Here is an 18,902-nt window from a genome sequence, read left to right as displayed (position 1 = left end):
GCTAAATGCACTACCAGATAATCTAGACCCTAACACCCTGGTTCATGAATACAATACAATCATGCTGGACACCATGGACAAAATAGCTCGACTAAAACTCTGCACCAGCAAGCCCAAAACACATCCAAATAAATGGTTTACACCTGAACTTAAGACCTTCCGCCTAAAAAAGAGAAAATGTGAATCCGCCTGGAAATTATGCCCACCTAACGAAAAGATGGATAAGAAAGCAATTCTCACCACTGTCTCACAACAGTACAAAAAGGAAATCTGCGTAACAAAACGGAATTCCTACAATGACCGCATTGCCAATTCCAACTCAAGTATGAAGGAACTCTTCTCCATACTGAAGGAGCTTCAGTCTCCCATTGACACACCTGATATCTGCAATAAGGATCAAACTTGGTGCGCAGATATCCAACAGGCACTAGCTGATAAAATAAATACCCTACAAAACAAAATCCAACTAAAAAAAGATTCCTTAAATCTTCCCAGCCTACCTAAACCCTTGCCTGACGCCACACCTAGTGCACATACTACTAAATCCTCCTTTACAAAAACCACCACCTTGGAAGTTGAGAAAATCATACTATCACTCAAACCTTCTAACTGCAAAGGTGACATCTGCCTTGCACACATAATCAAAGATGCAGCCAGAGACTTATCACCATTTATCGCCAAACTTATAAACGCCTCTTTCTCCTCAGGCATTATCGCGTCCAATCTAAAACAATCTTGGGTGCTCCCCCTCCTTAAGAAGCAGTCACTAGATCCTCTCATCCCCATCACCACCGTACCGTTTCTACTGAAGATCTTGGACAAAATGGCATACGTCCAGATCCAAAAATACCTAGAATTCCATAAACTACTAGGATCCAGACAATCGGGCTTCCGCCCACTACACGGGACGGAAACAGCCCTTATCGATCTAAAGACCCAAATAGATGAGTGGAGGGAAAAGGGAAAGACAGCTCTCCTCCTCTTACTCGACCTCTATGCAGCATTCGACCTTGTGGATCACAAGGTTTTATGTAGACACTTGGACACAGCAGCACATTTCACAAGCAAAGCTATCAAATGGATTGAATCCTTCTTGAGCGAGAGAACGATGAGAGTCTTCTCCCCCTCAGCAGCAGCTGACCCCTCACCTATCACCTGTGGAGTCCCCCAGGGCTCCTGTGTCTCCCCAACTCTATACAACATCTTCACCAAACCTCTGTTCGACGATCTGGACCTTCTGGGTATCACCTACACCAACTATGCAGATGATACTCAGATTCTCCTCCCACTTTCAGGGGATCATAGCAAGGACAGAGAGTTGGTGAACAGGGTGTATCTCATCATTCAGGCATGGATGGCATCCCATGGCCTATGCCTGAATGATGACAAGACAGAGCTAATCATCCTGGGTACGCATGCTAACATTAACAAACTAGGCTCTGAATACGCATCGTTTAACATAGATGGCAACATCATCAAAGTTTCAAGTGAGGTAAAAACTCTCGGATTCTATCTGGATTCCACCATGTCATTCAATAAACAGGTCAATTCACTAGCATCCACGACCGCCTACACTTGTAAACTAATCAGAGCAGGCAGACCATTCTTATCAAATGATAGCTGCCTGATCCTGGCGAGAGCCCTCATACTCTCCAGACTCGATTATTGCAATGCTCTCTATAGCGGTGCTAATAAATCAATGACCAAAAGGCTGCAAATCCTACAAAACAATGCCCTAAGAGCCGCGCTCGGCATAAACAAAAGAGATCACATTACTGTAACTAGACGCCAACATAAATGGCTCTCTACCGAGAACAAAGTTCATCTGAAAATGGTCTCCCTAACACATAAAGCCCTTAATAATGCTGCTCCCAGCTACTTAATGGACAAACTAAAGAGGAAGACTTCCATCAGACAGACGAGAACCATGAACTCTAACTGCCTGATAATCCCAAGATTTAAACTCTCCACTATTGGAGGCAATAGCTTCCCCGTGAAAGCTGCTACCCTTTGGAATTCCCTACCTCATAACTTGAGAGCTGACTAACCCTACTCACACTTCAGAAGGAACTTCATCAAACACCTGAATGCCAACAACCCTAGCCCGTCTACTCAAGCTTAGGACAATAAACTATCACTGTACCTGCACTTGCTACCCTTCTACCCATAGTAATCCTGACACACACAGATCTCTGCTGTATATATTTTACACTGTATTTTGCTATTGCACCAGTTACTATAATGCATATCATATTGTATATCGTATATTTCTGTAATTTCTGTACATGCCTAATTCTGCACAACTGTATATATGTGTATACATGCCTAATTCTGCACAACTGTATATATGTGTATTTAGTGTATATTTCTGTAACATTGTAAGCTTTGCATTCTCTTTCCTGCTGCGCCCTGCTGCCTCTGGGTATGGAGCGCATTATAAAGAAAGAAAGAAAGAAAGAAAGAAAGAAAGAAAGAAAGAAAGAAAGAAAGAAAGAAAGAAAGAAAGAAAGAAAGAAAGAAAGAAAGAAAGAAAGAAAGAAAGAAAGAAAGAAACAAACAGTGGGTGTACAGTGCTCTGTCATCAGTGTGATTTTGCCATATTTGTCATTTGGCCCATGACATTGTGGAGTGTGCTGTCCTACGGGCACGATTGAATCAATGGGGTACTCTCCACTTGGGACGCCTATGTTTCTGTATGTAACAGTACTCATTCACTTCCATCTACTTCTGCATGACAGAAGTGGCTGCCTCATGTGTCATTGCAAATACATTTGGCTACAGTTGCATTTGCTGGTCATCACTATTCTGTACTGTTCTCCATGCATTTCCCTGGCCATTTTGGGGACAGTGTTCGTGGGATGTACATTATCATTACTCGGCCTACTTATGTGTGGTGCATTTGTGGATGTGCCTGCTTATGGTTTGGAATTTCATTACTGTCGGATGGCCAGGGTGGGATTTCTGTACTGTCTCAGTGTTGGGAGCCATGGTGATACTCACACAGGAGGCTTTATTGTGGTAGGGCTTCCATATGTCACTGTGCTGCAACATGTCTTACATCATGCATGGGTGTGTTCTGCTGTGTTGGACATGTCCAAGGTTTATTGTGCATGGTGCTTGAATGTGAATGCTGCAGGAATGCTGCTGCCTATTGGGAATAATGGAGTCTGTGACAGGCACCATCAGTTGTGGATTGACATCCTTTATGGTATACATTTGTACTCACCCAGTAGCCATGTGTTTTGGCCACGGGGCCTTTCCATGTACGCCAGCAGGGTACTGTTGCGCAGGACCATGGAGTCGTGGGTGGATCCTGGGTAGCGGGCACAGCAGTGGCTGAAGGTGAGGTCAGGTCCACATGTCATCTGCACGTTGAGGGAATGGTACTGTTTATGGTTTCTGTGGGCAGCCTCATGTGCCTGGGTTGGTACGAGTGCCGCATGTGTGCAGTCCAGGGCTGCTATTACATTCGGGACTTGGGCAATGGCACAGAATTGACCCTTCAGCTGGTGCACCTGTGCCTGTGTGGCTGGCAATGCAATGTGTTCGTTCACATGATTCAACAGTGCATCAAGCACCTGTCCCAGCATGGCACTGAATGTGGTCTGGGCCATTCCATGCATCATGGCAACGGTATGTTGGTAGCTGCCAGTCCCAAGAAATTGAAGCACAGACACGAGCTTCACTAGGGGAGGTACTGCCGTGCTGGTGGCTCTGCGGCTGCCAATGTCACCCTGGATTGTGTCCAGCAACTGGGTCATGGTTGCCCTGTCCAGCCGATATTCTGTCACCAACTGACCATCAGTCAGGGCCCAGGGCGTTGGCCCGACCCTGGCGATGTCTGGCTGCCTGCTGGTGCTGCTCTCCTCCTCCTTCTCCTCATCCCCACTGTCCCCTGCACACCCAGGGCCCTGGCCTGGTTGGCTGGCCTCTGTAGCTCCAGGCGCAGCAGGTAGAAGTCAACATCAAGGCTTCCGGCTCCAAATGGCAGCATGGTGTTGGGGAGGGTGTGTTGTGCATGGTTGGCTCCTTTGTAGGCCTCTGATTTGCATTGGTTCCATCTTGGCCCTTATTGCTGTGGCCTGTGTTCTGTTACCTCCAGCTTTTTGCTGGAGGTATTTTCGGCGGATTATCCGCCGCTTTTCTGGCGCTAATAGCGCCTACGCCAGACTCGTGATTGCTGATGTTTTAGCGTGAATGGTTCCTGGCGCTGTTATGGCCGGCGCTTGTACAGCCGGCTGTACTTGCGCCGGCTGTACTTGCGCCGGCGGTATTTCGACTCGTGCTCCGACGGACCCTTAAAATCGCCGCTAATAGTGTTACTGCCGATTTTAAGGGTTACCGCCAAAGTCGTGATGAGGCCCATTGTCACTACTGATTGTCAAACCCCGCTGTCTACAATCTGACTTTCTGGTAGTGATTGCCTAGATGTAAATTACTTATTTGTCTGACTCCCTCTTGGAATTGCTAGGTGAATCCCACCCAGGGGTCTCACCGAAATACCAATGATCTTTTCTAATAGGTCATATGCCTCCCAATACCCAAGTTCCAGATGCCCTTTCCTCTCATGCCCTTGTATTCCTCACCCTCAGCTTCTTTCTGTCTCCTTTCCCCTCGTCCTACTCTGCACCCTGCTATTCCTCGGACTGTCTCCCTTCTCTCTCATTCTCATACACACTACTCATTCTGTCCCTCTGATGCTCCCCTCTCTCTGTACCATTTACCACCACCCTCAGATCTTATTCCATACTACCTCCCACTACTCACCACTCCTCCCACCCTACTACCAATAGTCCCAACTACACTCTCCTCCCACTACTCTCCACTACACTCTCCTCCCACTACTTGCTACTACAGTCTCCTCCCACTCCACTCCACCTATACCTTCTCCCAAAGTCACCTTCCTTCCACTCTCTGTCACCCATCTCAACCACTGTCAATCATTCCTTATGCTCCAACCTAATCTCACTCACTCCCCCTGCACACACTCTCACACCCAAGTAACACTCTCAGCAACCAATACCACAGCGTGCACATGCTCTTTTTAATTCCACTATATGCTCCACTGCACTGGCCTTTCCTGTGCCTGGTCTCTTGGTCCTCATTCTCCTCCCTTGACCTCACCCGAACCACCCACACTGACCTGGTATATCTGCCCTTTTTTATCCTCCCCTTGTCTATTACAATATGCCTAACCCCGTCAGCTGATTCCCAAGGCCAACCACTGGCTTCCGATTCCCCTGGCCCTTTTTTTGTGCACGGGTTTACCAGCTTTGTAAAATGGCAGCCCACTGCAAGCAAAGTTAGTCTCAGAGTTCCTGGCTGGATTAACTGGAGCATCTGCATTGCTGGTAGGATGTGCGCAGTATTCCGCAGATGCTCTGCTACCCGCCTCCTCTCTCTGGTGAGCTGTCCGTTTGGGTCTCTGCCTCAAGGAATCTTTGTACACCTAGTCCTATGTAAGAAAGGAAAGAACTCTGGTGAGCATTGTGAACAACAGGCATGGAACAAGAGGCAAGGGTACTTAAAATACTCAGCCAGGCACATGTAGAAGGACAGAGACCTGAGACCTCCCAACTCCCACACCCTGCCTCAGAGGCAGGGCTGGCTCTGGGAAATCCTGTCTCCTGTCTCAGGCTGCAGGGGGTGGAGGGGTGGCTCCCCATCTTCTCTTGAGTGGGTCAACTACCTGACCCTGTCACAAGAGAAGGTGATAAATCATTGACCTGCAAATGTCTCTAAAAATACCCTTTTCTGTTTATTTTGCTGTTATTATAGTTTTAAAATATTTTAGAATCTTACTATTTATAATGTACAAATTGATACAACAGCTATTTGGTGTGTATTTTAATGACGTATAATAAATAACCAACCAATATTCTAAAATGAAGAGTGAAAGGATAATGAATATATCATGATATGAGCCTAAGAAAACGAGAAAACATCTGTTTGTTATGTTGTGTTAGGCGTCCTTACAGAGTTCACTGTTACCTCAGCAAGGTGGTTTTCTGGCAATGCCAATCCCAATACCATTTGTAGAGCTGAATGTTCTAGCAAACTGATCTTTATAAGGGAAAGGTTCTAACACTCTTCTAAATTGCAAACGGACCTCAGTATTTTTATTTCTTTATTTCTGGTTATTAATAAACTTTACAAAATTAAGATTCATGATACATTAAAATTCAGTTCATTGCAAAAATCAACATATAGGGGATCATTACGACCCAGGTGTTAACCAATGACGCCATTAGCGCTATGGTTGATGCCGGAATCCGCCATGGTGAATGGGGGAATTACCGCCCCATTCCAAGGTTGGAGGGGCGGTAATTCCCCATTCACCATTGGCCCTTCCCCATTCCCATTTTTGCCCCATAGGGCTCAATGGGAATGGGGAAAGCGGTAATTACGGTACCGCAAATTGCGATAGCGTAATTACCTCCAAGGTCCCTTTGCGGGTCCCTTCCTTAACGGCTGGTGAAACCAGCCGCTATGGTAGGGACCCGCAGAGGGACCTCGTAATTGGGCGGTAAGGGATTACCGGCACCAGTGCCCTTACCGGTAATCCCTTACCACCTGGGTCATAATGAGGCCCATAGACATCAAAGTCAACTTAATAAAGATTAGGATTCATAATACAATACAAATCGAGCATATACAAATCAAGCATATAGACGTCGAGTTCAACTACAGACATTAAAGCACGTAAAAACAAATCATATATAGTAAATGAGAAAAAAGATATAAAATAAAATCCAAGACCACCATTGTTTTTAAGAACTTTGCATGAATGATAACATTACCATTCATTCCACTTCGCTTCCGCTTATTTCAAGTTCTATCCCCAGTTTACATACATTATCTAAAAATCTAACTAGCGCCAATTGAAGCGGTTTTTCTTTCCATGCAACATTTTCCAAGACAATAAATTTAGATTAACAAGTCTAGTGCTGACAACAAATTTGCTGAAATACTGTATCCGAGTTGTTCTCAATCCAGAGCAGTCTATCATCAGATGTTCCAAAGTTTCAATTGCTCGCAATTCATTGCAAAATCTACATATTTGCAAATGCCCCAGCTCTGCCCTCCGAGCGTATGGGACTTCACGAGTTGGAAGTACGTTAAATCTAAAACGCATGTATTCGTGTCTAGCAATTTTATCTGGGAACAGAATTAAATATGTTTCCACGTTCCCCACCTTTTTGAAATGAGAGACCATGTGTTTATAAAGTCGTGCCGCCACAACCTTACTGGTCGTAATGTCCCAATCCGACCATTCCAAATTTTTTTTGTGAGACCCATTGTTTCCAAATAGTTCATACATTCTTTTTTTAGACCAGATATATATGCAGAAGCAATATGGTCGGCACGAATACCCGAGCCCAAAAGATCGTATAATGTACCCCTCAGGGTTGTAACCAGCTTCCTAAGTAGTGAGAGCTTTTTCCAGATTACCATGCATGCTATTGAAGTTAAACCTAATTCATGTCGCAATACACCCAGAGGTATGCACTTTGGTAGGCACGTTAAAATAGCCCTTAAAATACGCGCTTCATATTTGAATAGTTCATCCATAATCCATATCGGAAATAACTCTACTCCATAGCAAAGGTGTGGTAAAAGCTTTCGTTTGTAAAAGCGGAGGGCCGGTATAATGGAAACTTTCCAAATTTGCTATTGATTTTTTTTAGTTGGATGATTAATGACACGACTTTAACGTCCAAATACTCTCAATAGTGTGATTTCTGTTGATTACCATAGACTGGGTAGCCAAAATAACGCAAATTTGGTTTTACCACAAGTTTTATATGATTCAGAAACCATGAGAACTGTTTTACATATGGTCGAACCATCCAGAACATATTGGGAAGTAAACCAAGTCTCCTGTAGGCATATGATAGAACAGCCTTTAAGGATAGTACAAATAAAAAGTGAGTTCCTCAGGAACCAATTTCCCTTTGAGTTCCAGCTTACAAGAGACAAGTCAGTCGGGCTTTTAACTGTTGGACTTCAAGCCCTTAGTTGCGAGATGGAATCCCGCAGTGTTAATGCCAACCATCTGAGATTAGGTTCAACAAAACTGCTACCAGCATTAATTGCAGTGTTCTGGGGTGGGATCTCATCGTCATTGGTACGCCTACCAACCTGTGTGTTTGAGCCTCTGTCCATTATCACACTCTCAAGATCATAACCAAACTTGTGAAAAGTGACAATTTCATTTTGTGTCACCCGTAGTAATGAGAGATAAACTGGGAATTTCCCCAAACAGCGCCAAAACCGTTGGTCTATTTAAGGACAACGGCCCACCATTGTTAAAAAGATAATGCATCAGTATACTAGGTGATTTGGCAAAGCAGAAAGGCCGAAGATTAATCCCATCGGTCCATAGGTTTTGTGGACCATTCGAAGACATCCCTGTCTGAAGACTAGAATGGCAAGGGTCATTTACCAGGGACGACCCAGCAAGATGCACATGTGCGGTATTATCCCTGCAGCCACCAGTCTGTATACTGCTGCCCAAGTGGTCACTAGTTAGATCAATCATATTAGCCTTCGCAGTTTTATTTAGTTCATTCAACCCTGAGTACACATTACTTTCTTCTATGGCCAAATCCACTTTTGGTGTTGGTACATTCTCATTTTCATCCAGCATCAGTTTTATTACCCTTCTTATGACATGTTCCATTATCGGGCCCCCTCCAAATTATTCACCTCAGCATCCTTGATTAACTCACCCCCAGAGGTAGCGCAGACCTAGGTATCCAAGTCGCCCTCCTTAGAGTGGGCATTCAAGGACCTTCATCTGTTGGCTCTCACCACACACCAAAGCCACCCCTGAATTAGGAGAGATTTGTGGAAGGATACCACAGTTTGCAGGCCCATCTGTCCCGTTTGCATTTACTGGTGACTGTCCGGTTGCACCCAGCCTAAACGCCCCCATCCCAGGTGGTAGAATCATAGGGTTTCCTCGAGGGCCCCCTGTTGTTACTTCATTTCGTTCATTTAATTCCTGGGGTGCCAACAGATTAGGAGTTTGGACAGGCCTGCAAGGCTCTTTCTCTTATGTTTTTTTTAGGGAAAAAGTTTAGGAGGCTCCCCTGTATAGATAGTTCAGGTTGCAAAGCACACGCATTGGTACTGGCGATTCCTCTATTAGGCCCCTTGGAACCCTTGTTTTTTAGAGTTCCACTCAGAGAGTCCTGGGCCAGGGAGCCCCCTGTCCCTGTACACACAATCACATCCACCCCCTCTACTTCACCAATGGTTTCAGATTCTGATGATACTCTTTCATCTCTCAAATGCCTACGCCAACTGTTCCTGGCAGCTATCTCAAATTTCCGTTTATAGCCAACAGCATTCTTCTTTTTCTGAGGGATGGTTTTCTTTCTTTTATTTTTGTTTTTATTTTGTTTCACCTGCTTCTGGGAACCAGCTCCTTTTTCATTCAGATTAGAACGTATGTCCCCTATGGACCCATTGTTGAAATGTGCATCCTTAATTGGAGCTGTTTCTATGGACTGATCAGCCTCCAAATGCTCATTTGCCCTAGATAAGGATGCCGAACAGCCCGTGCTAGACTCCCCAAGACCCTCTTGGATTCTAGCGGTGCAACAACAGGGTCCAGGAAATTCATATTAATCTTCTCACAGTTCATACCAGGGCAATTCTGCCTTTCCACCGCAGCAAACATGCTGTTTCAGGAGAATAGTATGCCGAGTAAATTCACTTAAGACTAAACCATTAAGTGACTCTTCTTGCACTGAGCCCACCATGTTTTCCATTCCCAGTGGTTGAGCTGAAGACAGCTCCCATTCAGTCTCCCTCCAAAGTGGTTACTGGGAAAGTGCCAGATGGGAGCTGTCTATTACTTTGGGGCTTTAGGTATCCCCATTGTGCACCATAGCAGAAATTTCTTGAGGTTGGCACACCACTTCTGGGGTCTTAATCGCTTCACCTGATTCAATTAACAGGATCGATTCATCAGCCATACCCCCAACTTCATTAATGTTAAACAAAGCAGTAGCCACCGGGGAAGGTGGAGAAGAGGGTAGAGGAAGAGTACATGCCATACTCAAAGTTCCTTTGTCAGGAGTAAAGATTCGCAGAGCAGATAGAATATCATCGTAGGGCCTGCCCACTGCCTTGGATTCACTTCTTGTCAGCAGTACAGTCCTTTTGTAAGTGTATATCCCCCGCTTATTTTTCCTCATAACGTGTTCAAGAGTCAAACAGCCATTGCAGGTTTATACCCTGGTGGAAAAAAAAGTGGGGCTCAGTCAATTACCTATAGAGTGCGCAGGGCATCAAGTATATCAGTACATACAGCAATGAGCTTGCTACCCAAAATCACCTTACTCACTGCCTAGCCGCACTCCCGGGACCACGCCGGACAGCCTAACAGCACTTGCAAAGCACTTCTGGATGCACGCGTCGATGCGTGTGCACCAGTAGCTTTGTGCTGGGCTTCAGGAGGCGGGAGGCAGGGGGCGTGGCAATTAGTAGCGCAATGAATCTATATAGGAAAACAAAGGTGAAATAACGTGAGTTGCGCAGTCAACGTGCTAGATCCTGAATAAGTTACAAGAAATCTCAGCACGCGAGACACAGCACAGTAGACGCTGTCTGAAGAGAAAGTCAACTTGAGTCAATTATATTTACACTAGGTCCTGCAGTCCTGGATACGTTTCGCCTTGACACGTAGCAGTGGTTCTTCCTCTTGCGCATAGGAGCCCAAAGTAATTCCAGAGAGCAGCGAGGCACAAATTCAAGCAGAGTGGAGAAACAAATGCACAGCGAGCAACAGCCCAACAGCACTTGCAAAGCACTTCTGGATGCGCGTGCACCGGTGGCTTTGTGCTGGGCTTCGGGAGGCGGGAGGCGGAGGGCAGGGGCGTGGCAATTAATAGCGCAATGAATCTATAGAGGAAAACAAAGGTGAAATAACGAGAGTTACACGGCCAACGTGCTAGATCCTGTATAAGTTACAAGAAGTCTCAGCACGCGAGACACAGAGAAAGACACAGTACAGTAGACGCTGTCTGAAGAGAAAGTCAATGTGAGTCAATTATATTTACACTGGGTCCTGCAGTCCTGGGTACGTTTCACCTTGACACGTAGCAGTGGTTCTTCCTCTTGCGCATAGGAGCCCAAAGTAATTCCAGAGAGCAGCTAGGCACAAATTCAAGCATAGTGGAGAAACAAATGCACATCGAGCAACAGCACTTGCAAATCACTTTCGGATGCGCGCGTGGATGCGTGGGCACCAGTGGCTTTGTGCTGGGCTTCGGGAGGCAGGAGGCAGGGGGCGTGGCAATTAGTAGCGCAGTGAAAACTGGGTCCTGCAGTCCTGGATACATTTCACCTTGACACGTTGCAGTGGTTCTTCTTCTTGCACATAGGAGCCCAAAGTAATTCTGGAGAGCAGTGAGGCACAAATTCAAGCAGAGTGGAGAAACAAATGCACTGCGAGCAACAGCCCAACAGCACTTGCAAACCTTGCGGACCTCAGTATCTCTCTGTGCCATCAGATGTATTCGATAATACAGCCTACATCCTGGGTGGGCTCACCAATGCGTTTGATTTTTATATTTTGGGGCACGGATGAAAAACATTCCTGCACATCCTAAATTTGTGCTGGGTATATATCTTTGGAATCTCTGCACCAGGAAGGCGTGTGCAATACCATGTCAAGCTCTACGGGCTATTCAAAATGATTTGAAAGTAATCCTGCTCCCCACTGGCAACCAATGCAATGCATCTAAGCGCTGGTGTGATCTGGTCAGATGCACAAAGTCTCAACAAGAGATGAACAGAAATGACCTATAATCTCTGTAATCGTCTAATAAGAAACGTAATCAGGCTGAAGTCTGCACTATTAGCGCAGTCCAGGGTATCCTGCACAAGTGGGCTTGACATCTGAACTCTGCTAAGAAAGGTAAACAAAGGAACCATTTATTTTAAGAAGACAGATGTTGTACTAACCGCTTTACACCGACATACACATCCGAGGAACCCTGGAGGGTTTGAGTTGAGCAAAACCGGTAGGTTCTTAACCAGGGACCCTTTTGGATGGCAAATTCCCAGAAGGTGAGGCCAGAGATCAAAAGGGTCAAGATCCAGCTTGGTTACCCACGACTATTATCCCCGTGTTGGGCAGATGCATTTTTAAGCTGATGCTTTGCTTCCAGCCGTGAATAGTCCACAAGTTCAGAAAGGAGTAGTCGTCATGATGATCCGTGGTGCTTCACTTAAATATACGCAGGTGTCATTGGCATAATTATATTGCGTAATACCACTTTTCAATCAGACCAAGAAGGGAACTAATGTAAATGATAAACGAGAGGGGTGCCAAAGCAGATCCCTAATGGTTCCTGCAATCTAATGGTCAAGCTTTGGAATTCAATGGGGGAGCAGACCCAATTGAGGACTGTACCACCAGAACTAATATCACTGAACCAAGAAGTATGTCTTGGGAGATAGTCCCAAAGGCGGCGTATAGGTCTAGGGGCACTGGAGCACTAGTGCCACCTTGATATGCCTGCCAACTCAGTCAGACCGGTATTGATATGACAATATCCCCTGTTCCATGCAGTCAGTGGCAATGCCCTTATGGTGGGTCCAGGATATCATTTGACTCAACAAACAATTTCAACTGTTGTATTACAACCTTCTCGATAAGCTTGGTCATATACAGAAAATTTGAGATAAGTCAATGGGGTCGGCTGAAGAGGAGTTAGATTTGCACATGTCCGTCTGTCTGGTAAGTGTCCTGACATCAGTGAAGCAGTCAGTATCTCACAAAGATCATTTGCAATGTCATCAGTGGTGGCTGAACAGCACAGTTATGCCATTGAATGAAACGTAGGATCCTTAATGCTCTAACAGGTAATTCCATATTTTCATAAACCTATTCTCCATTTCCTTTAGTCGGTATGATACATTTTACTTACAATGTAAATTATGACCAATTGTGGTGTTCCATTAAATCACTATTTACCTGCTTCTAAAGCCCTGAGAAATAATGCTAGTTAGGAAGTACATTATTTAAAGCTATTTGAAATTAATGTACCTTGTGTCTTTATTAACTAGACCCCAGTAACTGCATATAATGGTGCTGCTATGTGCCTTGATGGAAGACTTTTCTTAAGTGTTCCCCTGCCTGTATCACATTTATTTGTGTTTGTTTTCCACAGCCTGCTTTGTTTTTGGGCTATTTGCCTTCCTTGCATTGCCTTTATCCATGGCTTTCACAGGTAAGACATATACTAACAAAGGAGACGTAAAGCATTTTCTCACTTGGATGTTTTGGCTTATTTCAACATTTGCTTTCGACGTTCGACTGCACGTTCTTAGAAAGGAGTGCTTATGCCGTATTAGCCTTAGGACATTTCTTATCTGCTCAATCATTTTCAAAAAGTAGCTAAGCATCGAAAAACGACGAAGCACGCGGATAACGAACGTGGACAGGTTCCAAGGGGGGGGGCTTGTCCACTGTTTATTTTTGGTACCGATGGGAGCCTCCTGCTATTTAAAGTGCAGCACATTTCTTATGATCATTCAGCACATGGATCCTAGAAAACATACATTGAATATTCACAAAAATGAGTGCCTATTTGCTAATTTGGCAAGTTCAGTAAATGGCAGAAGTGTGCTATGCAAGACCGCTTTACGTTACATAAAGGGCACTGCCATTGCTTTAAACACACATTTAAGGATAGGGTAATTTTATTTTAGCCTTGTTGAGTTGAATCATGCTGTTGCTTCTATTACTTGATGTATACTTGTTTTTGTGCCCTGGGGTTTTCTTTTATCCTTCATGATTTATAATCAAGTGCCACATCGGTTGTTCAATTTTTCCCTTTCTATTTCTTGATACTCCTTGTAAATGATGACACCCTAGGAAACTATGTTATCTGTAAAGTGTTCCACTTCCTTCTGGTTAGGAAGCACTGTACACATATTTACATTAAAAAGAAACATAATATGTTCTTGAAAATTGGGTTTTGGGTTTCCTATCAATTCTGCATTACCCTTTTCCCTTTCAGGTTATATGTAACTGTTGAAAAGGCTGTGAAATGTGCAATAACTGGAGTCCTCCTAAAAGAGATCTTTAAATTGCCTAAAAAAACCAAAACCATTCTCATTATGCACCTGTGTTTATTTTCTTCACGTAATTTGGTGAGAGCTTTCGGTTCTCTTTTGTGGCAATCACTTCACAACCATTTCCACTATCTTACTGCTTGCTTTTTGTTTCCATAGACCCATAATCACTAGTCAACAGAATACTGATAACTTGTCCTGGGTCTAATGAATACATCTAATGAATAAATCTATCTAACATGAAAATTGATGGTTTTTACATTGATCATGCACTGTTGATGGGTTCCCTAAAATGCTCAATTTAAGACAGGCATGTTAACAGCATGGTATCTCTAGTCCATCTTCAAAGCTTACATTAATTGAGATGATAACATGCACCAAGTTCACAAATTAGTTGATGGAGCCTTGATTCATTAATTTTCTTTTTTTTCTTTTTATTGATTTGGCTGAAATATTCAACATTTCAACATTATACAACATTATACATTATTTCACATTTATATAATACAGTTAAAAGAAAAGAAACAAAAATGAAAAAAACATAAAAAAACAGAATTTAAAATATCAACTTTACATATAAAATGTTATAATTTCAATTACATCTCAGTTTCAATTTACTTCATTTTCTAATTTCAACTCATTCAAGAAGTTAACCGTTGCATATCCTATGGATTTAGAGTGAATATGAAATATATATTTCCATAAAGCTTTGGCATCCATATGAGACACAAAACTAAACACATTTCTGAAATATTTACATCGTAGATTCCCCAATTCTGTGCATTCAGTAATGATATGCTCAAGAGTCTCAACTTTAGTCTGACAAAAGCGACACATATTGTCTATTTGATCATTACTGTACCATCTAGCAGAGACCTCTCTGGTTTTCTATAAATTTAGTCTTAGGCGCATGAGTCCTGCGCGATGCATGGGATTACAGGAGGTATTGTTCATTAGAGCCATAACGCTTTAATGCAAATGGATCCTTCTAAAAAAAACATATATCGTCCACATATTTCTCTGGTCTGTACCCAGTCATTTAGCCACATTTTTTCCTTGGCTTTATTTGGATTTTGCAGTAGCAGTTCTTCAGTTATGTCTGCCTCCCGCATGATTGATTCATTAATGCATTTGGTACCCTATGTGACAAAGGGACAATATGAAAGCAGAAGTGGAGCTCAATGGGAAGTGGAGGGCAGGGAGGTCAGTAGATGCGGCCCAACTGGAAATTGGGAGGAAAAGTATCAAGGAGAATAAGGGAAATATGTCTCTGCTAGGTTCTGGCTAATGTAGTCTAGGGAATCAGTTGCCAGTCCAAGATGTCCGAAGCAGACAAAACATTTTTTGTAGCTATTTGTGCCACTCATTGTAAGGCCTATAGCAGTAATCATCATATCTGATTCAGGAGCATCTGGAGATTTCATTTATCAGGATTTTGTAACCACACATAAGAGCAGAGGATGGGATACCCTTAACAACGGGGGATAAATGTGAGGAGGCTAAACCATTGATTATGGTGGCTCATTATTGTCATCTGAAAACAAATCTATTTGATGTCATACATGCTGCAGGTTTTCTGATCATTCTAGGTGCATCATAGCCAAGGAAGCATAACCCATGCATTAATAGGGGAAGACAAACCGTGCCCTTTTTCGCAGATTGGTTTAGAGACCACTGTAGACTGCGACCTGACATGATCTGTCAGCAAGCCATGGCAGAGGTCACAAGGAAGAAAAAGAAGATATGAATTGTAAGAGGTCAAGAGTAAGACTCGGACACAATGGCATGTTTGTTGGTTGCTATGGATTTTTATTTTCAGAATATGATACGAAGGGTTGGAGAATATCTCATCTATCCCTAAATCTAAGAGGAGTTTCCGTGACTCAACATAACCAAGGACCGTCTGTGTCATGATGTTTAAACAAACAAGCATCCTCCGCCCTGTGTCTGAAAATCCTAATCTGGCCCTTGCACTCTAAACTCAATATAATGTGTATCGGGATACTCTGGTATGCTTGTTGCTTGTTTCGAAAGTTCTCAACAAAAGGGTTTAAGGTGCAGAACATAAGAAAAAAATAGTGTCCCGCCAGGAAAGGGGTCTCCCTTCCCCTAGAGTCCTTCTGGCAGTTCAAAGTGTCTCTTTATTATTTTTTTTTTATTATTTTTTTTTTATTTACTTGCTTTTAATCGAAAAATGTTAACGATTTTTACAAGAACCTTTCTTCTTCTTCAGATGCGCCAAGGCGCTTATCATGATCATTTTTGCGATGACAATTCTCAGGTCATAGTCATTTTGCGCCTTCTCTCTCAGGATTACCCTGTCTTTTAATTGTTCATCGTATTTAGATTACAATGGCGATTTCACTGGCCCGGCCACCTCTGCTGTTTTCATATGGGCCTGTGTGTTGGAAATCATTTCGAAAGCTAGATCTATCAATTTTACTGCCGCTATGGTCCATCTCATTGTTTCTCCTGAGATTAGCCTATTCCAGACCGCCTCTTCATCTAGCGTTGTCGCCCCGTGCAGACATGATTGTAAATATCTGTCTCTGTTTGTACTGGTTTTTGGGCATTTTAGGACTAGATGTTGCAATGTTTCCACTTCTTCTTTGTTTTTGCATAGGCGGCAGCTGTTATCCATTTTCGATGATCTAATGGCTAGAATTTGGTGGGTCATCAGCAGGTTTAATCTTGCCTTCAAAAATGTGCTCCTCATCTTTTTATTCGGAAATTTTTTGCAGTAATTCAGTGGCTCTTTCACCCTATTAAAAGTCGGTGGAAGGTGGGTGAGTAGCTTATTTACTCTTGCTGTGTCTACAGTCCGGATCCAATCCATGAGTTCAATTTTTATCTTTACTCGGTCTGGGGTTGTTTTGAGATCTTCTTCTGTGCATGATATTTCATTTAGCGTTTCTTGTATTGTTGCTGCCCAATTGTTGAGCGCTTTACAGGTGCCCATTTTCAGTTCTTCTGATATCACCGCAAATATTGGCAAGGAATCGGCCATTATGATTTTTCTATATAGTCTCAGCTTGCTTTGTTTCACTGATGAGGCCAAAGAGACCAGGCCAAATTCCCTTCTAATTGCGGGCATGGAGGTTGATTTGGGAAGGCCTAATACTGCCTTCCACACGTGGCCTTCCAGTTTTTGCCATATTTAGTTCGGTAAGTTGAAGGCGGCTTCCATACCATAAATGATAGAAGGCACAACCTTTGCCTTGTAAAATGTTATCGCTGGAACAATGGAAAATTTTCCAAATTTTTTGTCAACCAGTCTAGTTTGTGCTGTAAGTCTTTTAACTTTGTCCCATAACTGATCTTGTATTGCTTTGTCGCCTGATGATCCATCTAAGGTTACCCCTAGGTATTTAAACTTGTCGACTACTTCCAATTTGGCGTTCTCCAAATGCCAATTCAGCTGCTTCGTATTTTTGTTTGCGTTTTTTTTCGAAGACCATCTCTTTAGTTTTTGTTGTGTTGATTTCCAGATTATTTGTTGACATATAGTTTGCCAGATTGTTCAATTTTCGTTGCAGCCCAATTGGAGTTTGGTCGATAATGATGGCATCGTCTGCGTACAATAGTCGTGGGATGATTTCATTTCCAATTTTTGGTGGGAAAGCTTGTATTTTTTCCTCTTCGATCTGATAGTCACCCAAAAAAGCAATGAACAGGGCTGGAGCTAGTGGGTAGCCCTGTTTGACACCTCGCTGGATTGCGATCTCTTCCGACAAGATGCCTTGTTTGCTCAATTTTACCCTAATTTTTGTATTTTCATGAAGCGCTTTTATTGGGGCCATGATGGACGTTGGGCATTTCCACTTGCTCAGTTTTAGCCATAGTTTTTCTCGTTCGATTTTATCAAAAGCTTTTGATAGATCTACGAACGCTAGGTAGATTCTTGGGGCTCCTTCTTTTACTTTCGCTTTCAGGATCAGTATATTTATTGTCGTGCCTCCCTTCTTCTGAAATCCTGTCTGAAAAGTGTAGAAGCAGGGTGTAGTATTTGCCCATGTTCTGAAATGGATCAACAGCTGGGTTGCATAGATTTTGCCCACAATGTCTAACAGCGCTATGGGCCTGTAGCTTTCCGGGTCTTCTCTTTCGCCTTTTTTATACACTGGCACAATTATGGCCTTTAGCCATGTTTCCGGGACCATTTTTGTCTGGGCACAATGTGAGAAGATTTTGCTTATTATCACTGCCCAAGCGTTCGCTGATTGCTTTAGGTCGACATTTGACAACCCGTCGGGTCCAGGGGCCCTTGATGTTTTTAAATTTTTGATAGTCATTTCAATGTCTGTAGCGTTTGCCACGTTCACCCAAGTGGCTGTTGGGTCCGATAATCCTTTAGTTGATTGTGTTTTTGGTCGCTCAAATTGTGCCGTTAGATATGCTTTGCAACTTGACTCAGGGACTTGATTTGTCAGTTCCGGTGGCTTCGAGGGATTTGTTGCTTTGATTGTTCTCCAGAAATCGCTTGTTTTCTTTGAGCCAAGACTTTTCAACATACTTTCCGTGTCTTGTTGGTACATCCCTAATCTATGTTGCTTTCGCCACTGATTATATTTCTTAGCCTCCATCTGCCAGTTTTCCCAGTCTTCCTGCTGGTCTCTTTTTATTGCAATTTTTCTTAACCTCCTCACCACTTTTCTTCTTTCAACCACCAGTTTATCATATGTGTGCAATGCATTTGGCGTGTTCTTCTGTTGACTCCTCGCTGGTTTTTTGTATGGTATTAGCAATGGTAGGTAGTTTGGTCGAATTTGTAGTACTTGTCCTTGGGCTTCATCTGGAAGTCTATA

General features: G+C 43.4%; 1 protein-coding gene across 3 annotated transcripts in view; it reads left to right on the top strand.

The window, feature by feature from the left end:
• TMEM272 (transmembrane protein 272) overlaps window positions 1-18,902 on the top strand; it is a 245,142-nt gene that overhangs the window by 113,073 nt on the left and 113,167 nt on the right. For all 3 annotated transcript variants that reach the window (XM_069640602.1, XM_069640601.1, XM_069640600.1), the window contains one exon: window positions 13,191-13,250. In XM_069640602.1, coding sequence (XP_069496703.1) covers window positions 13,191-13,250 — 60 coding nt within the window. The remainder of the gene's footprint in view (window positions 1-13,190; window positions 13,251-18,902) is intronic.

The sequence above is a fragment of the Ambystoma mexicanum genome, chromosome 7q, assembly GCF_040938575.1.
Source record: "Ambystoma mexicanum isolate Mex_15411 chromosome 7q, UKY_AmexF1_1, whole genome shotgun sequence".
In the NCBI taxonomy this organism is placed as follows: Eukaryota; Metazoa; Chordata; class Amphibia; order Caudata; family Ambystomatidae; genus Ambystoma; species Ambystoma mexicanum.
This window is presented reverse-complemented; position numbering and strand designations above follow the sequence as displayed.